A 25031-nucleotide genomic window follows, 5' to 3' on the forward strand; every position below is an offset into this window, starting at 1 on the left:
GTACTTCTTTCGACCACTTCCTCGAGCAGCTCATTCCACATGGCCACCACCCTTTGTTTGAGGAGCTTGCCCTCAGATCTCATTGTGCATGTGGCCATTTGCATAATCATTCAGCTAACACAGGAATTCAGGTCTAAAGCTGTTTGTTGTGACAAATGTTCAGTAGCCTCTGTTACTGGGCAGCCCATCTGGGTTGGTATGCAACCTTGCACATTATACATATCTGTTGCCCCCATCTCAAGAATGGATGATGCCAGCTAGCAGTGGTTCTCCCACTAATGCAAGAGCTTGCTGAGCTACACATTCAGGCCAGTAGCTCTCTGGGTGAGAGTGCGTCTGCTGCCTCTTGCCTTTCTGGATCATCACAGATATCTGTCCTGCAATGAAGGCAGGGAACAGATGGTGGTATCAGGCTGCCCGTGGGTGGCAGAAGCTGAGGCATCACGTACAAAGAGATTCTGAAAACAGCATACCAACATCAGAAGAGAAGCCATCACTCTCTGAGGACATCCAATCCTTTTCATTCAGCGCAGCCTGAGTTTCCTGTTTCCGCTTCTTACTGCTGCTCTTCTGCACTTTGACCCCGGCTGCCTTTCTTTTTTGTTGAATACCAGGCCTCTTTTTAATGACAGAGTTAGCCTTTGGGACCACTTTGTTTTTTGCAAAAGTAGCCTTTGTGTCCTCTTCTCCTGATTCCATTTTCAAGCCTACAATTTGAACCAATTAATTATCATTCAATTAACAAATTATAAAGTTTACATCGTACATTCCTGTCCAGTAATATTTGCTTCCAATTGGCACGTCTTTCATAGTTTCCTTCGCCAATATTTCCATTATAAAATCCTCCTGCAGATTCACAGTGGGTGCTGCCTATGTTACCTTCCAGTGGCTGCCTCTCAGATTTATTTGTTTATTTCATTATTTGTTTAGTGATACAAAACAGAGTAGGCCCTCCAGCCACCTTACCCTGGCAACCCTACAGCCACAATCAACCCTAGCCTAATCACAAAACAATTTACAATTTACTATGTCTATGGACTGAGGGACAAAGCCAGAGGACCCGGAGAAAACCCGCACATTCCACGGGGAGGACATACAGAGACCCCTTACAGAACGGTGCCAGAATTGAACTCCAATCTCTGCAACACCTCAACCCGTAATAGCATCGAGCTAACCGCTATGCTATCATGGCACCCTTGATCTGTCCGTATCTCCAGCCAATATTACAGGAGAGTTCCGTTATTCCAACCAAGTCAAGTTCTATGAGTCTGTTCGTCCAATTAAGAATGAGCTCTAGCTCTGCTTCGTCTTGCTCCCTACGTGCAAGATGATAGAAAATCACCAGGTTAACCTGAATACTTTACAAATGTGCTCCTTAAGAAACTGTGTCAGCTTTTGTCAGTGTCTTAGGCAGCTTCCTGTACAGCAGCTAGCTATTCCTGTTCCCAATACACTATGAACAATTCCAGGCAGCCTAAACTCAACTACCTGTACAGAAGATAATCTGGATTTCCAGTATACTTAAACTCTGTAATCCATACATTTACGCTAGAAAAGATACCTCAAATGTAATACCTCAAATACTAATGTAAATTTATTGCTCTGGAGAGAAACCTGGAGTAGTTTTCTGTTACAAATATACTGGATAGATACAATTGGGAGGAGAAAAATGCCGGCTTTATTTTAAATGTTGAGAACTAAATCTCAGGCACTTTCTAGTTCTTAACTCTCTTGTGATACTTTAGTCCCACACTGACAAATTTGCATAATAAAATGGCATATTTTCTTCCAGAATTGTCCTACTTCTAGGTTGTAGGAAAAGTTCGATCAACTGTCTCAGAATGCTGAAGGATTCTGATTTTTAATGAACTCTGTCTCATTTTATTTGAGATGGTGGAGATTTTAAGTATTTCAGGTTTTAAGTCCTGATGAAGTGTCTTGGCCTGAAATGTTGACTCTTTATTTCTTTTTGCAGATGCTGCCTGATCTGCTGAGTTCCTCCAGCAATTTGTGTATGTTACTCTGGATCTTAAGTACCTATTTTCTTTAGTAAAATTTCAATTGTATTTTTCTAGCTACAAGATGAATACATTTCAGATGTGCATGCATTTACTGTGGGTTATCATAAACATTTGTATTATTTCAATAAACCTAGTTCCCAAGCAGTTTATGAGACAATGGAATTGAGCATGGCTTCTGTGATTGGACACATGACCTTTTTCTGAAGAAGGTCAATAAGACTTGTAGCATTCATATTATTCAGTGTTTTAACCTTTAGCCTTTTACCATAAGGTGAGACGGTCCAGACCTCCCTGCCTCCTTTAAGGCACATATTTTTGATAACACAAAGCAAAGCCCGAAGACATTACATCCACTCTGAGGGAGATGCACAAATCATTCAGATCTGAGACAATTTCATAATACATGACCAGCTAATTAATTTTTGATATTGCTGATGGAAGAGTCTCAGCTAAAACACAGAGTTCCACTTTTAATAACTTCTTGGGAGTGTTAATTTTGAAAAAAGAGGTCGGGATGCTGTTTAGTTTCAATGTGGAAATGTGGCAGCCCCTCCAAGAGTGCAGGATTGCTTTGGTACTCATAAAATTTATGTTCCCAACATCATAAGTATATCTATATCTCAAAATCTGCAGATGCTGGAAATCCAAAGCAACCCATACAAAATGCTGGAGGAACTCAGCAGGTCAGGCAGCATCTATGGAAAAGAGTAAACAGTCGACCTTTTGTGCCAAGACCCTACATTGGGACTATAAATAACTACATATTTCATATATTTTTATAAATTCAAATATTTATAAATCTACTGAGAAAGCTGCCTGACCTGTCACGTTTCCTGTATTTTCTGTTTTCATTCCAGATTTCCAGCATCTGTAATCTTTTTTAAAAATTTTCAAGCGTATACTCACTCTCTGCTAATCTACTATCTATAGATCCACCTACTTGTGAGATTGGTCCCAGTGCCCATCTTGAAGCTTTTCATAGTCTTTGAGCTGCAACAAAATAATATGAAGTATCTCTAAAGGTACATTGGTCATTTATTGAGAATCATCAAAAATGTACCCACTTTCTCAATAAATGACCAAATTACCTTGATACTTTTGATTGAGAGTTTCAGTGAATAGTTTCCAGACCACTTGTGGGGGTCAGTGTGGTTTTCTGTTGTGTATCACCCTGTCCGCTATTCAAATCGGGAGTAATCTTTGTTTACGCAAAGACACTCTGTGACTTCAAACCCATCATTGCTTGTAAGAACCAATATGTTCGATGTATTTATTTATTGCGTGTGTGGGGGGGAAGATCAGGGTATGAAGGATGTGATAAGTATGGGTCCATAAGAGATGCCCTGAGTGATACCCATGTTATTATTATCTGCCGTAAGTCTGTGCCCTTTCCCCTTACGCGTAACAAGTGTATGATGGAGAAGGGATCAGAGGGTGAAGGTGGTTGATTTAAATGGGAAGGGGTTCAGATGGAGCATAAATGGCCATATGGATCGGGTGAACTTTGAGAGATATTGGTCAAACACAGGCAAGTGGGACTAGCTTAGATGGGCATCTTGGTTGGCATAGATGAGTTGGGCCAATAGGACCATTTCCACACCGGATGACTCTATGAGTAGCTGCGCTGAGTTTCCAAATAATCCTAAACCATTACCAGAATGATTAATTGGGGAACAATTGTGACACTTTCAATCAATCTCTGCTGCACAGTGCTAAATGCGACACTGCTTGCTATCCCTGGTCATATTAAAAGAATGTGGTTAGTGGGAGAGGGAATGCAGGTACCCCATTAACCTTCAAAAATGAGCACAAGTACATTTTTGCATCTGTTCTATTTTTGTGAAAAATGCTACACGTTTCCCCACTCCTGAGGAAGGGCTACAGTGAGAGTTATTGTCTGAGAGCTGACATTCTGTACTTGTGTATTTCTAACATTTTCCATAGCACTTCAGTTTTCGACTCCAGTCCCCAATCTTGCCTTAGAACACTCACCCGTTTCGGGAGTTGCTGGAATATGCTTTGCTCTGTCCTGGTTGTGAGTCACTGGGAAAGTCTTTGGTTTTCCCATCTGCTTCTGAATCTTGCCAGGCAGGGATGATGTTTTTCCTCGGAATGGGTTGGTGGTGTTGGCAGATTTCAGGATGGCTGCTGTGTGTGATTTATTTGTAGCTTTGGCCAGTACCTTCGGCTTTGGTCTGGAGGTGTACTTCCCCAACTTTGCCGTTATGCTGGTCTGAGGGGTGTCCTTTTTTGCTCTTGGTTTAATCTAAAAGAAAGCCATATTTGTGCACAATGAAAAAGACATAAATATGATATATGTTACTGCTGTTTCCTTTGAGAAATATTTCATTGTAACATCAGCAAAGCTGATCTCATACCAAGTTTCCAATTTAGCAACATTGCTTCTACAAGCCAACTAGTTTAAAGCATTAATATTGGACAACTTTATATATTGAATTTATGTTTAGTTACACTCTAGATTTAATGGTGCCTGAGCCCCGGTGTCTAATGAATGGCTCCACTGGACTGTTAACCAATAACATTATTCCCACATGGAACCAAAGGCCTTTGTAGTACATCCATGGCCTCTGCCTATGCCTCTCGCTGTTTCAGAAAAGCAGCCAGCATCATCAAAAACACAACCCACACCGAACATTCTTTCTTCTCCACTCTTCTATGGGGCAGAAGGTACAAAAGTCTTAAAGGACATATCACCAAGCTCAAGGACAGCTGTTATAAGACCATTAAATGGTTCCCTAATATGATAAAACAGATTTTTGACCTCACAGTCTACCTCGTTATGATTTTGCACCTTACTGATGACCTGCACTGAACTTTCTCTGTAGCTGTAACACTTTATTCCTCATCGTTGTTGTTTTATCTTGATCTATCTCACTGCACTGTGTAATGATTTTATCTATACAAACAGAATATGAAACAAGCTATTCATGGTATCTCAGTACATATTCCAATTATAAATTAATTCCAATGCCAATTCTAATAATCACAGTAGTTGCCTCTCACGGTTCCTAAGGTTGTCATAGCCGAGGGTGGTAGTGGGAATAAGCTCCCATTACCTATAAAGTGCTCCAAATGGCGTGCACCTCTAACAGCCCCTGACAACCATGTCCAACCCTTGGTGTGGCTTAGCTATTAGGCCCAGCAGAACTGTTTCCGCTGAAAAGAGAAGGGGCAAAGACTGACCACTGGCGCCTCAAAACCAGTTGCTTCGGGCAGGTGGACGGCAGCCTGCCTGGGAGAAGGAAAACTCTAATTTTAACCTCTACTGCCTCGTGGCTATACCCGCCCACGGGAAAGGCTTCAGGAGTAAACCCCAAGGAAGAAATCCAGAGCCGGGGTCCCTAAGGCAGTCTAATGTTGTTTACAACTTCACTCTGGCAACCTCTGTGATGACACTGGTGCCAAGCTGTATCAGCACTTGCCCTTCCCTTGGAGTAGGTCAGTGACATGGAGAGGGAAGCCCACTGCGTGGGCAACAGCCGGTTCTTCAAATCTTCCCACCCAGGCTTGCACCCTGGAGAGGACACAGCCCACCAGAGGTGCAAACCTTTGATCCCCGGGGTCAACGGCTGCCTACTACTGCCTCTCACAGGGGGAGGAGTTACTCCAGAGGGCGGGGACAAAGTGTTGGGAATCCTCTGGTCATCAAAGCATGGGGCTTGAGGGTCTTGCTGATCATGTTGTTCCACTCCCATTGCTGCTCATGACAACATTTTGCTCATCTCCATATATCCTTCAATGTGGAATGGCAAGTCATCCTCTTGAATCACTAGGGTCTGACTGTAATGGGCATTTTGAAGTTCTGAGTGAACCAGATTTTGTGATTCTGAATTCACACTTAGGCCAGTCTGGATAAGGACAACAGATTACCTTGTTGAAGGACATACAGTAAGTGAACCAAATGGGTTTCTGCAATAATCTAGGAGTTCCTTGTCACTTTTATTGATGGTGACCTTATTACTCCATAATTTTTTAATTAATTTAAATTCCCTAACTGTCGTGCTAGGACTTTAACTCAGGTATTCAGATTATTAGGTCAGGCTTCTGGCATATGTGACTAATAGCTTAACTACCAGGTTAATGTTCCCAATAAGATGAAAGCCATAAAATGGCCTAAATATGATCAATAAAGTAATATCCAGAGAAAGATGGCAACTACCTTGAGCATTGAGGGAGATTTAGGGAAGGGATCTGTGATGCTCTGGAATTGTGAGACATATGTGTGGCTAGGGCACGAGATCCCTGCTTTTAATAATGACATAAATGCCAATATAGTTAATTTACTGATAAATTATATTCCACAAACATGTAAAGGAATTTGGGTGGCGGGGTGGAGATGCATCTCTACCAATGGAATTGAAAGGCACTCCTTCCCTCCGCTAGACTGCAGGTCACCCTTGGGCAAGGTGTAGCACCTGCTTAGCCCCCCCCCCCCCCATCAATGCCACATGAAGCCAAGGGATCAGGTAGTGGATGGTCGTACGAGCAGCTGGCCCATATCACAAGTCCTGGTTACGCAACCACAGATGCCAGGCAGACAATCTCTGAAGAGCACCAGTAATATCTGTGGTCACGCGTCTTGTGAAGACACTGCCCAGAAGAAGGCAATAGCAAACCACCACTGTAGAAAAATTTGCCAAGAACAATCATGATTGTGGAGACCATGACGACCCATGCCGTACAACACGGCACATTATGAAGATGATGATGCAAAATAATTAAATACCAAGGTAAATCAGAACTCTTTCCATTCATGAAAGCAATTTTCTTTATTAACATAATATGATGTTTCACTTTTAACTTTATCATCTGCCATTTCATGTTTTTGAAACACTTATTTCCAAGTGAACCAAGTAAATGAAGTTGAACCAACAGGACTACCTCTATCGTTCTGCCCCCTACACCAATCCTAAAGTTTTCCAATTGTTAACTTCCTCAATCAGCTCTGCCAACTGACCTGGACCTGAGAGCCCTGTCACAAGCATTAACCCCTCACTGCCCAACACTGTTTACAGTTGGGATCAATCTCTTTCAATCTAGTTCATTTAGGAAAAAAGAAAAAAAACGCTGTCATTAAACTTACTGTTTTAGTTTGTAAAAGGGCACCTTGAATCAAAATTCCCTGCCAATGAAATTCTATTACCTCTCATTCTTCCCCTTTCCTGGAAACACCTACTTTTTGAAGGGAAGTAGTGGTTATCTGACACCATTCATTCCCTCAGATTTCCAAAACACTCAAGTTTTTAAAAATATATTTGTTATTTCTAGGCCTTGCTCGTATTATCATCCATCCATAACTTGCCTTGAAAAGTTTTCATTATCCTTGCTGTGTGATCACTATGGGGGAAATGAGGACTCACCATGCTGTGTGATCACTATGGGGGAGTGAGGACTCCCGATTATGTTTGATCACTATGGGGAAGTGAGGACTCACGATGATGTGTGATCACTATGGGAGAGTGAGGACTCACGATGGTGTGTGATCACTATGGGGGAGTGAGGACTCCTGATTATGTTTGATCACTATGGGGAAGTGAGGACTCACAACGGTGTGTGATCACTATGGGGAAGTGAGGACTCACGATGGTGTGTGATCACTATGGGGAAGTGAGCACTCATGACGGTGTGTGATCACTACAGGAAAGTGAGGACTCATGATGATGTTTGATCACTATGGGGGAGAGAGGACTCACAATGATGTGTGATCAATACGGGGAAGTGAGGACTCATGATGATGTGTGATCACTATGGGGGAGTGAGGACTCATGATGTTGTCAACCTATCAGAACTGTACTTTTTCCAACCTTCCATCTATTCTTTCTCTCTCACCCAGGCCCTTTCCATTCACACCTTCTGAGTCTTGCTGAAAGACCGTCTGCAGACGTAGCAAGCACAAGAGGGGTCAAGAAGAGGGGGCTTTGACACCATGGCCATCCTGTATTTGCCAGCAGTTCTCAGGAAGGGTCACTGGTGGATTCTTTGGGCATTTTCTCTGTCCCAACGTGAGGATACTGAGGTTCATTTTCCCCATTTGATGCAAAGTAGGTAGTGTTGCTGGAATAACTTCCTGCACAGGACCATTTAGCAACTCTTTCCCCTCATCAGTGACACATTCTTTCTTTAACAATCAAAGATCCATTTACTGACCTCCAAGCCAGCCTTGTTGCCTCCATCTTCCTGTTCCTTGCCTTCCCTCGCAGCAAGTTTGCACTTTTTCTTCTTGGGCTCCACTTCATTCCTCAGTTCCTCACAGAGGAGACTCAAGCCAGGCCTGATGGATCTAGAAACAAACAAAGCAGAGGCTGCCCTCAATACGCTGCATTATCCGAGGCAACTGCTCTAACAAACCGACACTGACAGGCCCAGAGTACTTCTGAGCAGCAAAAGCCCAGCTTGATGCAGTAATGCCCAAATCTCTAATTGAACTAGATCACCATTAGATGATTCGCCTTGGCTTTTGAACAGTTCAATAGATAGATTTCTACACTGAGCCATTCAGCAATAAGTTTCTAATTGACCACTGGGACATTAAGCCTGAGGAATTTGTTCCTTTCCGAGAACCAGGTACATTTTTCATTGATTTTTTTTCCTCCCCTCCCCCACTGCACAACTTGCTTTTCCACCAAAATACAGTGATGGATATTAAAAGATGATAAGCCAAATGTGCAGAACAGATGGCAGAAACTTTACTTTCCATATACTTCAATCATCTTTACACTGAACCAACATATTCAGTTCAGGGTCAGATTAATTATGGTGAGTAAAATCTGCTCTCTCAGCACTTGCACTCACCTCTGCTCATGAGTCAGTTCGTGCTCTGAGCAGGATTAAATTACCACCCTGATGCAAGTGTTGCAGTTTCCTTTGAAGCAGAATGCGGCAATAGGTTGGCAGGTTCAGAGGAAATAACTCCGTGGTGCTAACATTCTTTTTCACCGTGAGCCCACTGTAAAATTTTGCACACGGGGCTTTTGAAGGATTTCAATTTTAGTGTTTGGAGTGGTGCGGTCGGAGAAAGTCAAACCTGAGCCATTTGTTTTCCCTCAGCAATAGCTCCCTTGCACTGACAGCCTGTGAAGGATCCTCAGATATGCTGACGGAATCTGAGACTTGTTGTTCTGCTGTGAAACCATAGCTGTATGATCTCATCTGGATTCTATCAGAGCAATCTCGTATAGGATAGCAGCCAACACACTAAAAAAAAAGTCCATGATTTCAAGATTTGGGTAGGTAAGGTCAAGGAACTCAAATGTGACCTCTTGTTATTTTGATGTTGCCTTTCAACTTTCCATCTGTTTGCTATTTAGCGCATAATTTTGTTAAAACTCCTGTTCAGTTGCATGTGTTTTCTGTGCATTTTCGTAGCAAGGTTAATACACCGATTGGCAATGTCAGTGATCGCACAGGAGTAAGAGAAAAGTTAAGCAAATATAAACTATTGCCTGATGGGGAGGGAACAACTTTCAGTCAGCTCCTACAGTCTGAGGACTTGTACCCCCATCACCTTAATAACACATTGCCAATGCAGAAGCTCACTTGGAATACATCAAGGATATGACCCCAGTTTTAAATCTCTCATTTACAAGCTCTCACTTTACCCACAGACCCCAAGAAGGACATCCTCCTGATCCTCCACCTATATGCATGAGATGATCTGGTTATTAATAAATCATGTATCTATAAGCTTCAATTGTTCCTTTAATAATTCAAACAAACAAGAATAGCAATGGGACATCATTTCTAGGAGATTATATGTTGGGTAGAAAATTAGAAATGAAAGCAAAAAACACCTTAAATGCTCAGTGGGTCAAGCATAATCTCTGGAGGGAGAAACAAAATCCCAATGACCTTCATCAGTTAATTGTTTTTACACATACATATTACTCTTCGATAGCAGGAATTATTCAGAGAGACAAAAATAGACTGCTAGTAATACAGCATGGAAACAGGCCCCTTGACCTAACTCATCCATGGCAATGAAGTTGCTTTCTTGGGCTTGTCCAATTTGCTTGCATTGGGCCCATATCCAAAACAAATGGCCCCCAAAGCTCTACAAATGCTGTGACAGAGGCCGTTCAAAGCTTCAAGTGGATAACGCTGAGCTCAACGTTGAGTCCTGAAGAAAGGTCTCGGCCTGAGTCGTCCACCACTTACTCTGTTCCACAGATGCTGCCTGACCTGCTGAGTTCCTCCAGCATTTTGTGTGTGTTTTTCCAGTGCCGGCTTTCTAATAGCCTGTGCTAACATGAAGCCCACTCCACTGTTTCGGAATGTCTGGGGCAACCAGTCCAAATACAGCCGAGTAACTTAAGCAACTACAAATCAGCTGAAAAGTTTAAAAGCAAAACAAAACATGTATTTTCAAGTATTTGCGACTGGCAAATGAACTGTGTTTTTTACAAAAAGGCGAAACACAGCTTCACTAGTAAATGTGAACTGAAATGAAGGGAGGTGCTCGAGAACCCGTAAGTCAACTCCGCGTATCGGTACTGGAGTGCCACTGGACCACGTGCAGCAACACTCGTCCATAATGTGCTGATAGTTCTTCATGGAACTGCTAACCTAAAATTAGTACTATAGCATAGTTCAATCCAATCCGTGTTTCTTTCCTACAGTCACTGTTGGACCTACTAAGTATTTCCACCATTCTATTCCTTTATCTCAGATTTCATGGTAACATCATAGGGTTAACACTGGAAAGTGATAAAGAACAAACACTTAACGTGCTAACTTCTTTTAAAATGTATTTTACGAATTGAAGTAGTTCAAATGTGGCACAACGTCAGAGTGCCAGATATCGAGCAGGTAATAGTTTGAAATTCTATCTTCTGTAAACTGATGCTCATTTAAACCTGTGCTGCCATATCCTAACTAGTGCTAAAGCTAGTCCACCCATTACCCTTTGTCTTCACTCGCTGACTTTACCACACGTGAGGAATGGCTTGAGTTTAAGATCCTCTTCCTCATTTTCAATGCCTTAAGATCCTCTTCCTCCACAATGCCTTTCCCTACCTGACATTCTTGCCTCAGCTCCATCCTCATAATCCACTCCAATTTTAGTTCTGGCAGATATTTCGGATGCCAATATCTAAAGTGCTAGTATTCGCTCCCTAAATCTTTCCAATTCTCATTCTTCTTTAGGATCCTACTCATAGATATCTCACACTAAACTACTGGTCATCGCCTTAATGTCACTACACAATTCAATATCAAATTTTGTTTGATGGCTTTTCTGTGAAGCACTGTGGGACGTTGTGTAAATGCAACTTATTGTTACTGGGGAAGATATACCACATGGAATAAAATGAAATTTTGCTCCCTTATATTAACCTTGAGGTTCTGCAGTGAATTGGAATTGAAAACACCTGAACTGGAATTTCCATTTTTTTTCCTTCCTTTTTTCCAACCCTTCAGAACCTACAACCCTTAAGACAAATTATTGCTTAATTAAATGCCCACTCGAGCCAATAAAAAGGAACAATCTTTAAAACTCCAGCCTTTATTTATTTAATTTAGTGCATGAGCAGCCTGTAATCTGATTCAGGATGAACTGGGTCATATTCCTCAGTTTAAATTGCACAGCCAGCATTTGTTCTGTTAGCATATCTCACATGAGGGCCCTCACACTGACCTCAGGACCTGCTGCCCTTCTCTGACTGCACAGTGAAGTGTCACCACTGTCCTAAATTGCTCATGCATGTGATAGGGAATAGGAAGGAGACCCTTGTCCATCTACAGCAGTGTTAATTCAAAGTAATAAACTGAAAACAGCTGGTGGGACAGAAGTGGAAACTTTAAAAGGAATACGAACTGGTTGTACTTTATCCATTTTTGTTTATTCCTCATTAAGTTTTTAATCCAAATCATCTTTAGTACAAACTCAAAAGAAACGTTAGCTCTAATTAAAAGCTATATTCTTTTTTTTAAATGAAGCAGACTCCCCAGAAATGCTGTGCTCTTCAATGCAAAGTGTACAGTATGTACATAGGACATTGATCAATGTAGAAGCACTTAAGCTCCGTTTCACAGCTTTTACCGAACTTCTCTGCACCTTGTACATTAAATGAAAAGCTACAAAATTTCCCATCAAGTGTTGAAGCAGCCACGAATTTCCTTTCTATCCCAAGAATTCCATTTCCATACTGGCCAGCCGTGGCTGACAAGGAATGGCCAATGTGAGATTTAGTGCATGCAATCAATATATTGTATATAGAAACCTCATTTCATTTCAGACTAGAACCTAAAATGGTATCCTTATTAGAACAAATGATAATTCATCTATTTCACATGAACAAGATAGCTCCTTTTTTTACAGATTAATGACATTCATATATATTTTTTAAAACTGGTTGACCTTTCTACTTATTGACATAGTTCATTGTCTATTCAACTGACGTAACTCCTGCAGTATATTGCTGCAAATAATCCCAACGTTCATTATTTGGCATCACACTTCAAGCTTTGGATTACATAATACAAAGCTGTGCCAACAGTCAAATGGAGATGTTATCACTGTGTCACTACCAAGTGAAATCAGATCTTTAAATGCTTAAGATTGTGGGCCCTAAATTCACTTTAACAGATGCCAGCATTGGGCAACCGACTGTTAATGTGCGAAATACTGCGAGCAAATAATTAGAAATTATATTTGCTTAAAGTAGGAGGTGGTCAAATAAATACATTCCGCCATGGGCTTGACTCATTCAGCTCTCCAGTAATGTTTCTTAAAGAACCAGTCCAAACCCCTGAAAGTTAGGTTCATTAGAAACTTTTCAGTCATTCCATTTTAATCATTCTATCTTCGAAGGTCACTTCCTTTAGACTGTACAACACTGTAACTGTCCAATGAGTCTACATGCCCGATTACACTTGTGTGGTCAATTAACCTACTAACCTGTCAGATTTTGGAATAGGAGGAAACTAGAGCAGCTGGAGGACACACATGGTAATGGGGAGAACGTACAAACGCCTTACAGACAGTAGCAGGATCACTCAAGTGGAGGAGGTGGTAGTGCGACTTTAGGAAATATGTTGGTTCCTGTTTACCATTCTTCACAGAGTGAATTGATAACACCAATACCACCAACCCCATATTAGAGCCCAAATGAAGGCCAGAGGAACTGCTAATAATGTGTGATGAAAATGGAGATGGGCTGTAACCCTATGCACATCTCTATACCTCCCTGACAAGAGTTTTAGTTAAGCGGAGGAAGAGCAGTGAATAGCCCTTTCCAAAGTCATTAGTACTTGGCACTGAAAAGGCCCAACAGCTAACTACAAATCTCTTCCACACATGTGGTTCTAGCAAAATCCTGCGATGGGTAAGCACCTCTTCACACCCAGTTAAAGCTGGGCAGCGAAAATGAAATAAAAACAGGAAATGCTGGAATCTCTCAGGGTCTGCCTACAAAGTCAAATGAAGTTAATTTTACATCAGTTCTGAGGAAAGATCTCGGACCTGAAACACTACCTCCGCTTCTCTTTCAATGGATGCTGCTTCATCTGCTGAAGGTTTCTACCATTTTCTGTTTTATTTCTATTTTCCAATATCTGCAATATTTGTTATTTTTAATTGACCACTGAGTATTTTTTCCTCTTGATATGTAATTGGCCCATGTTGCTCATACATTGGTTGGAAGAAATACAACTATTTGCTTCCATCATTGAACCTGCGTGAAATCTTTCATACTGGTCAGTGTAAGGGCATAGTATGTCACCAAAGGTTCTAGCAAACTTCTATTGATGTACGGTGGAGAGCGTTCTAACTGGTTACGTGACCGTCGGGTATGGATCAGAAAAAGATGCTCAAAGTTGCCAGGTCAGCCAGGTGCATCATGGGCACTGGCCTCCCTAGCAACAAGGTGATGACTCAGAAAGGTTGCACCCATCATTAGAAACCCCTGTCACCCAGGAAATGCCTTCTTCTCACTGCTACCATCAAGGAGGAGCCAGAGGAGCCTGAAGACACACTCGACATTTTTAGGAACAGCTTCTTTCCCTCTGCCAACTGATTTCAGAATGGACAATGAACCCGTGTACACTACTTAGCCATTTTTTTTCCTTTTTTGCCCCCTTTTTGGACTACTTAGTTAATTTATTTTTCTTCCTTTATATATCTACTTGTTGAAATTAGTGTTTATTATGCACTGCATTGTACTGCTACCCAAAGCAACATATTTCACAACATATGCTAGTGATATTAAACTTGATTCTAAAGCATAGACTCTTCCTCATCCATTTGCAGTGGGATCAACTGGTTTGTAACTGTTGCAGACATGTCTATAGATTTTTCAATACTAATCAGTAAAGTCTTGCTGGGGAATACGTACATTGCGGAAGGATACACCGTCTGGTATACTTGAGGTCATTAAAAATAGATTACCTTGCTGTACGACTGCAAATCAAGAATTAGTACATTTAAGTATACTCTGTGGGATTCTGTACCTTGATGAAAATCTCTTTTAATGAATGATTTAAGACGGAAATTATCTGTGAATAGTTTGTAAACAAGTTGCCATTAGCTGAAGAGAACAAGGTTGAAAAGGTAAAACTGTCTGCCAGACTATTATTAGGTAAATGGTGCAGCTCAATGATTCCATTTCACAGTTTATAGATTAATTAAAGCTATCAGAAGTTCTGAAATGTAAGAGGATGTTGAGGAGATGTAGGAAATTTGTCTACTGCATTATGCCTAATGAGAAGTGTTTTGACAAATTTTCTGCACTGCTAACACGTGTTATATTCCTTTCCAAATTCACATTCTGCCTGGAGGCGAGCTAATAAAACAATAGGGAGCAGAGGCAGGCAAATTTTAAAGGGAACAGAATGCCTGCTGTTCCCTAGGAGATGAGTCATGTGACTCCCCCAGGCCTGTGAGTGGATTGAGTCACAGCAGTCTGATACTCGAATGCACACTGTGAACTCTTAATCGTCTTATGCAAAAAAAAGTGGAACCACTATTGTTGACAGACGTAGACATTAAAATGGAGGGGGGGGGTCAGATGCAAAATATTCCCTTGCATCTTTCAGAAAATAATTAAACAAAAGGTTAACTTCCATCAGTGGAAGAGTGTCTATTTCAGCTGGTTTACCCTCTCCCTTCAACACTACTGCTCAAAGGTTGTTCCTGGAAAAGAGAGAGGCCACAGAGAGAAAAGCAGCAGGGTTTAAAGGATAACACAGTTTAGAGTGGATTACAAAGCAGTTGTACATTGCAAGGTTGAGATAATACCACAAAACTGGCAGGAAACTTGATTAGTTAAGAAACCTGATTCAACCTTTTTAAATTCAACCATTAAATATTGCTCCAGATCGACCTTAAGTTTATATTTCTACCACTGTTTATAATTCCCGAAGCTTCGAGTAATAGATCTTGTGCATGCTCTTTACACACGTGCATCTAATCTGCGTGTTTGAAAAATTTCCTTTATTAAAAATAGAAATCACACAGTAACATTAATACAATTCTATCATTTTAACATTTGCTGGTAACACTTTCACCACTGAGTGAGGGGTTCTCAGTTTAAACTCTACTCCAGAGTCCTGAGAGAACAAGAAAAAAGTCTATGCTGACATTATATTGCAGCGGTGTTGCAAGTATTCTGAATGGATGGGATCACTCAGGTGGAATTAAACTACGGCCTCCTCTTTTACCTCCATAAGAGGTCTGTTACCTCAGCTCACAAAGTTGTGGAGTTAATTCTATCAGAATCAATGCCATTAAAACAAACTATGTGGCGAATTTCACGGCTGCCCGTAGGATCTTGCTGTGTGGCGACTGGGTCCTCACTAACCTCATAATCAAGTTCCTTGGCTGTAAAGATGACGTGAAGGGTGTTTATTTAAAGAAGTCTTTGGCAAATCTGTGGGCGCCTGGCAAAGTAGGTGACCTGCCCCTTAGACATCTGGCCATTTGTATGATACGGCTACCAATCAAATCTGCCTCACACAACTATTATCCAAATACTAGAATGAGAGAATCACCGGTCAGTGAGTGCTGAATTGACATCCTTCGGTAAGATGCTATTATCTATCATGGATGTGAGATGCTGATATTTCTTTCCCGAAGCCAGTCTCCACACATTAATATCCCAAAAATGAAAAGAATGAATGAGCAATTAACTTGTCCTTGGTATATGTAGAATTCACTATTTTGTTTTTGAACGGTGCATAATATCTTTAAGTCAACCCGAGCAAATTGATGGGACTTCGGATGAATGTGACATTCCAAATGGCAATACTCCCAACAACCTCCAGTTCTGCAGTGAAGTATCAGATACAACCGGGCAGCTGACCCATGGATGTGTGGGCTAGCTCAATGATGAAGTCCCAATGAAGGGTCTCAGCCTGAAAAGTCGACTCTTTATTCCTCTTCATGGAGCCTCCTGCATTTTGTATGTGTGTGTGTACTCTGGATTTCCAGCAGCTGCAGAATCTCTTGTGTTTTTAATTCATATGTGATCCCACATTATCCATTATGTTAAACTACCAACCTCCCTAGTTTCATTTAAATGAGATGGCCATTAGAGTGAAGAGCAGCAGAACTAAAATTAAAATGTTTGTAATTTCTCAATTCAGCCAATTATGCAGCTGCAGAAGACTTGCACTATGTTTACTGCAGCTTTCTGATGATTATTAAGAAATTTTCAGCTTATTGAGCCCTGGTAATGTGTAATTAGTACTTTCCATGTTACAATAAGTGGCTCTGGATATTGTTTGGGGAGCGGGGGGGGGGGACCTTCAGAAATTGTGTTGTGTTCTTTAGAAATCAATATGAAGGGTACATAATTTTAAAAATGAAACATTCCAGCATAAAAATCCTATACAATTTTGCTTCGTTATGTGCTTAGCAAAAATCAGATTGTTTGTTCAAAATGGAACCTACGGTCGACTTATCCAGGTACTAGCCCACACAGGTACTTATAGAACTCCTGCGTGGAAACTAAACCGTATAATTAATTGATAAGTAATCTTGGTCTTCACTGATAATTCCTTTGAAATTCTAAATTTATCAAAACTGACAAAAAAAACTTCCCGCAGGTTTGCTTTCCTCAGTGATACTTTGACATAGACGGAACCTCTCTCTTCAGTTTCACGGGGGATAAAAGTAATTCTGACATCCTCACTGTTTATTCCTGCAACTAAGTTAAAAGGGGATGAAGGGCTTCAGATGTGTGGAGAGACAAGGGAATCCAGCATTGTTCTTTAAAATAGAGAAGGCTGCTTCAGTGAAGGTGTTTAAATGCAGGTGTCTTTGATCAGGGAACTGCTTGGAAATTTGCATCCATTGTGCATAATGTAATATGCAATAAAAAAGACTGGACTGCTACATAGATGTCCTGTGGACAGTGCCTTTTGCCTCACCTTCTGACAAGGAGCATTGTGTTAAATAATTCACTGGAGCTCCTTTACGGATTTCACCTACTCGCGACCCGCACGCAACACTCACTGGCCTGCGGTTCAGCCTGAAGCAACCTGCCGCTTATTGCATGCTGGGTCCCAGAAGCACAGGAAGTCCAGGTGGTTGACCCGATCTCCACAGCATCCTTCTCTGTTGCTGTTTTCTGGCCGCAGTGGGGAGAATTCCTGAAATGACGACTGGCTCTGAGCAGCAAGATGACGTGGCAGCAGCAGCCTCTGGACAATGCTAACAATCAGCTTCCATTTTAGTGTATGAATGTACATTCTAAATGGCGAGTTGCTTTTCTCAATAGTTTTTTTTTTGAAGGAGATGGAAGTGCTGTACAACAACCTGTTTAGTGCAGCAGAGAAGGGCCTAGGTAAGGGCCTAGTGGAGACAATGGGTTTTTGGTATGGATGTCAATGTCATAGATTTAAAGCAATTGCAAAGAGATGAGGAGGGGTTTAAGATGTTATTTTGACCGACAAATTTTAAAGTGAAGGGCAAAGGATACAGGGAATTTGTGAGGAAAGTATATTTTTATATGTCATTCACGGCTTCTGAGAGGGAAATGGACAGGCACTTGAGGGAAAGAAATCTGCAAGAAGGGATGGTGGGATAGGACAGAATGGACTGCTGAACAAATAGTTGCCTCAGACTCAGTAGTTGTTCCCCCTTCTGGGTGATAATGAATCTATAATTCAATGGTCTGCCATCCACAAGCCTTAAAAGATGGTACAACACTGCAGATTCAGTGTAACTTTCAAAAGGCAACTGGATGAATGATTGTAAGACAAAATAACAGTGGGGAATTGAATGGGGAAGTTGATTAATTTGCATTCCTTGCATAGAAATGAAACAAACAAAAAAGATAAAATGACCTCCTTCTATGGTGTCAGATTCAATAATCTTAAATTGGCTAAAGTCTTGATCCAAAATGGACAATCTGACTTTATACCAACTAGCTCCTGGAGCAATGTTTAATAACTGGAGTTCAAATTATTGCACACCCAGGATTTCTTTTATGTGATTAGCAGACTAAAATCTCTGCTAAGATACTTTTGATTAATGTGTGGCTAGTTTACACAGCACTATGAAATAAGAAAGTTCTTCAACTGCAGAAAGTAGCATAAAAAGCATATAGTTTTATCCCAACATGAATAGTTTCCCCACATCACCCCTACTCCCATACGTAACCACAATGCCTCTGATTCACACATTACTCTATGGCCTACATAAAAATATTGTGTGATTTTTCTGCACAAAAGTGAACTATTTTTGCAAAGGCATCTGGGCTCCAAAAGCCTTGCACAAAGAAATCATGAAATTGTGCCACTTTATTAAAACTCAACTCAGAAAAGGGTCAAGCCATCATCCAAACAAATCATTTCTCCTTGTCCCACTGCACCACAGTAAAAGGGTTAGGTCACGATAAATGAACATACATTTGGCATCAAACAAAAAAAATCGCAAATAGGATTTGACTGTGCTGTCTTTTTGATTACAGAATAGAACTCCATGCAGGAGCCATGACATTACTTACTGCCCAAGGGGTTTTCTTTGCGTTCATCAGCAGGAAGGAGAATGTTGTGACGCATATATCATCCTTCCTAGAGAGCTGCCTGAAATCTCCCTTCCCACCTTCTCATGTCATTCAGTTTTCCAATTATTTTGATGCCAGCAAAGTGGGAAAAATCAGAGGGGGCACCCTCAGTGTTGCAAAGCATGGGTTTTGCCAACTGGCCACTGGATGTTTCTTTCACTGGCCTCTACTACACTATCTGACCTTCACAAAAAAACCCCATGCAGAAAAACACCATTGACTACAAGCGAATCAGGTAGTGGTATACACAGAATGTTCTTGAGGCCCTGAGGAAAAAGCAGAACCTGGACCCTGTTGGACAGCTCCCTCAGGAGACTGTTGCAACTTTTTGGTAAAAGACCTCATCACCTGAACTCTCAAACAAACACCAGGTCCATGTATGGCTGATGCTGACAAGAGTCCTCCTCATCAGATTCTTCATGCACAGTTAGAATCTTGACGGAACGGTCAGCTGTCTCCTTTTGGAGAGTGTGTTTGCCAAGGAGGTTTAGAGAGAACTGCAGTGGTCTTTGCCGAGGCTCATTCGGATATATGGATTATGAGCTGCTCCCAGAGACAAACATTGACTACTGACCATCACCTCGGTGAAACGACACACTGTCTGAAATTTGTTCATTTTCCAGTGTGAGGAGATGCCTGTGGCAGCCAACTGGCGTATTACAAGATCCTGAAGTAAATGCCGAGGACAAATTGAAGCTCGTGATGTGAATGGAGACATGCAGTATGCAAGTACAGTTTTATATATTTGCGATTTTATGAGTATGTTTTTGGGAAAAGCAGTCTATTGACCATCTATCCCAACAGTGCAACTCCTATCATTCTTATCTACAAAAGCAAACCTTCCTTCTTCAGGAACACTCGTCTTAACTCAAGAGCTGATGACATGGAGTAATTAAAATCAGCTCGTCCTGAAAATGATCTCAGTACCCTTTCCATGCCACTCTCAATACTTTTTGTCTCTAATCTTTAGATCTTTGCTAACCTCCCCCTCAACCATTCCAACCCTCCTAACTGGCAGAGCAGCTACTTTGGTAGTCACAATGGCGACACTCGCGAACTCATTACAGGGTGCATCGCAGTTACACATCATCGAGATTAGTGGTCCCGCAAGCAGTCAGCTAAAAACACCACATTGTAATGTTAGGCAAGTTAAGAACTTCCTTTCCAATTTCTACTCTTGAGCCCTGATACAGCATACAAAATTTTTAATATATTTAATGTTACTTGGCAGTAATGAACATTTGGCACAAGAGTCAAAGCAAAAGAGAGCATGGAATGTGAAAAGCCTATTTGGCTTGTCAGTCCTCACCTTCCACAGATCGTGTGTGGTGCACCCGATAGTGTAAGGCTGCACCCACCAATTTAATTACCTTAAATAAACTGCACCAAAGGCAGATCTCCAGAATAATTATCCCTCCTGTACCACAGTGTTCAATCCTAATCTGCCAACCCAGGCTCACAGCATAGATATACACACAGATAATCCATCATTTCAATTTTTTTTATGATGCCTATTGTCTGTAATTCTAAGGCTATCTAAATATTTGGCAATGTTCTTTTGAGTGAGCTCTCAATCAGCCTGTTGATTTTGTTTCATTCATCGGTGAGGTAAACTCTTCACTTTTGTACTTCCCACAATTAACTCTGGTGGTTCTGAGGAAAATTAATTATATTAGACAACATAAAAGAATGTTAGTGTAAAAGCGAAGTACATTTAGTCGATCGATCATGTGCCAGATTTATCAGTCCCGTTCTTCTGTTTCTTCTCAGAGCTCTGTAAATAATCTCCCTTCAAACCTATCCAATTCCTTTCAAACGTTCCTACTAAAGGGGCTTCTGTTTTAAGCGAGTTTACATTTGCGCTTTCAGGCAGTGATATCCAGAACATTGCAACTTGCTCTATAATATTTATAATCCCCACTTTTGGTTCTTTACCTGATGAATAGCAAGCTTGATGTTGGAAGTAGTACAATGCTCAATACTGTTGATTTTTTTAAAAATGTGACATAAGAATCTAATTGAAAGTAACTGCTTTCATAGGCTCGTTATTATAAAAGAGTGGAAGATACAAATGGTTGAAATTATTCCATTGGGAGAGTTGGAATTTGTCACTATGTTGCTGGCAGATGGTGTCATGCCGTAGATGTGGAATGTTCGTACATATTGCATTCAGTCACCATCCAGAACTGGAAAAGAGCCTAAAGTCGGTGGTAAGCTGCTGATCTGCAAAGTCAATGGCCTTAATGGACATCTATAAATCTACATGGTACACTGGACAGTACAGCATACCGGGCACAGGATGCGTTGGTGTACACTGCATGGCATATTGGTACTATCAGTGCTCCCCTATACTTGAGAAAAGAACAATTTCCAGAGCACTTACTTTGTCGTAAGTCAGCTTAGGGGCAAGGTGCGTAAATATGCCATGGCTACCAGAGCCCCTCACTCTTAATAAGAGGGGGTATATGAAGAGGCTTTTCCTCAAGTTCAAGTTGAAACCTGGCCCCAAGCTTCTGATCTACTGGCATCTGATTAGGAGGACTGAGCAGAAGACAGCCTTGCCAGTCTGCTCCTGGGTCTGGCCAAGATGGCCAATCACAGGTCCAGGCAGTGGGCCAACAATGAATTGGCGGTCCTGGAGAGGGAGCACGCAGTGTCCATTGGCTTGCTGCAAGCCTTTCAGGATTGACACACATTGCACCACAGAGAATGGAGTGTATCCCAGGTAGCAAGCTTGCGAGGGGTGATTGATAAGTTCGTGGCTAAAGTAGAAGGAATCAATTTTAGAAAACCTAGCGCATTTATTTTTCAACATAGTCCCCTCCTACATTTACACACTCAGTCCAGCAATCGTGCAGCATATGGATCTTGGACCTTCAGAAAGTGTCCACAGCAGGGGTGATTGACAAGTTCTTGGCCTAAGGTAGAAGGAGATGAGTTATACAGCTCTTGTTACATGCACATGCAGTTCAACTCTTTGAATGATTATGCAGAAAGTTTGAAGTTAATAACTCAGTTCGTTGCCTAAGGTAGAAGGAGATGAGTTATTAACTTCAAACTTTCTGCATAATCACTCAGAGTTGAACTGCATGTACATGTAAGGAGAGCTGTATAACTCATCTCCTTCTACCTTAGGCCACAAACTTATCAATTACCCCTGCTGTGGACACTTTCTGGAGGTCCAAGATCCATATGCTCCACGACCGCTGGACTAAGTGTGTAAATGTAGGAGGGGACTATGTTGAAAAATAAATGTGATAGGTTTTCTAAAGGTGACTCCTTCTACCTTAGGCCAAGAACATATCAATCACCCCTTGTACATTTGCAGCATTTTAATCAAATAAGACTTTAAACAGAGAAAACAATACTGCAGCATCATTAGCCTGACAGGTAACATGGAGAATAATTCACTGGTCTCAGCAAATACTTTGTAATATGGTAGCTCTGTATTGATAAGGCAGTTGTTCTCAAATGAAACATGTTACAGGAGCCTAAAGGACAAGATTAGAGTGACTCAGGTTCAGTAACATTTATCAAACAGTGGTTTTTTTGGGAGGATGAGACTCAAAATCTCACTATTTATATTAAGAATCTGAAAAACAATTTGGAAAATAATAAATTGTTAAAGTTTTTACTTTAAGAAACACACTGGTCCTCATTGAGGAGTCAGTAGTGGAAAGGGTGAGCCACTTTAAGTTCCTGGGTGTTAACATTTTAGAACAGGGCTTCCCAACCTGGCGTCCAGGGACCCCTCAGTTAGTGGTGAGTTCGTTGCACAAAAATGGTTGGGAACCTCTGTCCTGGACTCAGCACATGAGAAGGCACATCAGCGGTTTTACTTCAGTCAGAGTTGGAGATTTGATCTGTCAAAGCTCTTACAATTTTCTACTGATGTATGCTGAAGAGCTTTCTGACTGGTTGCATCGCAGCCTGGTACGGAGCGCCAGAGCACAGCATTACAGGAGGCTGCCGAGAGCCCTAGACTCAACCAGCTCCATCTTGGACTCAACTGTCCTCACTACCCAGGACATCTTCATGAGCCAGTGCACGAAGAAGGCAGCTTCCGTTTTTAAGAACCCTCACCAGGTGGGTCATGCCCCCTCCTAGTTATTGCCATGAGAGAGGAGGTAGAGGAGCCTAAAGCCACCCCACACCTAATGATTCATGAACAGCCTCTTCCCCTCTGTCGTCATTGTTGTGAACAGTTCATGAACCCATGAACACCACCTCATTATTCACGGACCATGGCAATGCAAGTTGCTCCCTGCAGATAGACCCGTTGCTTCTGTTGTTTCTTTTTTTTTGCACTATTTATTTATTTTGTACCTTATACTAATTCTATGTCTTTGCACTGTATTGGTGCCACAAAACCACACATTTTACTTCACAGAAAACTGTGATAATAAACCCAATTCTAATTCTGATTCTAAACAAATAAAAACAAGCAAGTAAGCACTGCAATTCCCCAGTAGGTGGTAAATGAAATCACTGGTTAAATCTCACTAGTTATGTTGATCTGAAAGTAGACCTGCTTCAATTCAGATGCTGCAAGAATGGATCCTTTGTACATGCTGAGACATATTTGTTTTGTTGATGAAAAGCCTTTGGCATTAAAGGAAGTTTTACTTCTCTTGAGCGATAATAGGTTCAAACTCTCTGCATAAACCAGAGCTCAGAATGATCAGCCTGAATTCAATCAATTAAATTTTTAATTACTGGGTTTCGTCAAGTCCACAACCAGTAGCATTCACCAAAGCGTCTTGCCATTCTTATCTTCTTTAGCCAGGGGCCAAAGTTCAAAGCACCCTCTGTCGTACGGCTTCTGAACCAAGTCCCTCAGGAGTTCAGTCCATCAGAAGATTGGGGAGAAGATTTGAAGTCAGGCTTCTTTGTGCCTACAACACAAATTACTGCTGAAATACAACAAAGGATCGAATGCAGAAGCTCCTGGCTGGATCATCCTGTCAAGCTTTTGCTTTGGAAAGTCAGCACTGTTGCACACAAATGTTGGTTTCGATTAGTGATGGCATTCAGATAAGATTCTCAGATTGTCATATAAAGCATTTGTGCATTAATAGCCAGGGTGACAACTCCAGGGTTCATACCATTAAAAGAGCTAATAAAAGCCTTTATTATACCATACATCACAATTCAGCTTAGGGGCAGCACAGGCACATTTCTAAGCACAAAGAAGCTGATGAGCATGTGAAGGTAAAACTCATTGTTGCCGTATCTTCCCAATAAACCAGAAACACAAAAGGGAACAGCCAGAGTTTATAACAGAACAAACAGCCAAAACCTCACAACAGCACCATATAGATAATGAGGGGTGGTTAGAACACTGATTTCAGTCTTGGTGTGAAATCAAACTAAGTTCATTCCCCAATGTTAGGATCAAAATATTATGTACAGAATGAACTGAACTTACTTTATTTCTTATATCCTTCACATACATGAGGAGTAAAATTCTTTACATTATTTCGCCGTCTAAATGTGCAATGTGCAGTCGTAGTAATTTACAATAAACAGAACATTTAATGTAACATACTAAAATACACTCAAATCAGCGTGAGTCAATCAGTCTGACGGCCTGGTGGAAGAAACTGTCCCAGAGTCTGTTGGTCCTGGTTTTTACGCTGCGGTACCGTTTCCCGGATGATAGCAGCTGGTATGATTCTACGGGCCCTTTTTACACACCTGTCTTTGTAAATGTCCTGAATCACGGGAAGTTCACAACTACAGATGCGCTGGGCTGTCCGCACCACTCTCTACAGAGTCCTGCGATTAAGGGAGGTACAGTTCCCATACCAGGCAGTGGTGCAGCCAGTCAGGATGCTCTCAATTGTGCCTCTGTAGAAATTGCTTAGGATCTGGGGCCCGTAACAAACATCCTCAACCGTCTGAGGTGAAAGAGGCACTATTGTGACTTTTTCACCACACAGCCGGTGTGTACAGACCACGTGAGGTCCTCGGTGATGTGGATGCC

The 25031-nt window shown here is 41.4% G+C and overlaps 1 protein-coding gene across 2 annotated transcripts in view; it reads right to left on the bottom strand.

The window, feature by feature from the left end:
• Positions 1 to 25031, bottom strand: part of bahcc1b (BAH domain and coiled-coil containing 1b) — a 286926-nt gene that overhangs the window by 58949 nt on the left and 202946 nt on the right. For both annotated transcript variants that reach the window (XM_059948538.1, XM_059948537.1), the window contains exons 15-17: positions 8190 to 8322; positions 4014 to 4287; positions 474 to 707 (exon numbers count right to left, since the gene is read on the bottom strand). In XM_059948538.1, coding sequence (XP_059804521.1) covers positions 474 to 707; positions 4014 to 4287; positions 8190 to 8322 — 641 coding nt within the window. The remainder of the gene's footprint in view (positions 1 to 473; positions 708 to 4013; positions 4288 to 8189; positions 8323 to 25031) is intronic.

This window comes from Hypanus sabinus, chromosome 23 (assembly GCF_030144855.1).
Source record: "Hypanus sabinus isolate sHypSab1 chromosome 23, sHypSab1.hap1, whole genome shotgun sequence".
Taxonomy (NCBI): Eukaryota; Metazoa; Chordata; class Chondrichthyes; order Myliobatiformes; family Dasyatidae; genus Hypanus; species Hypanus sabinus.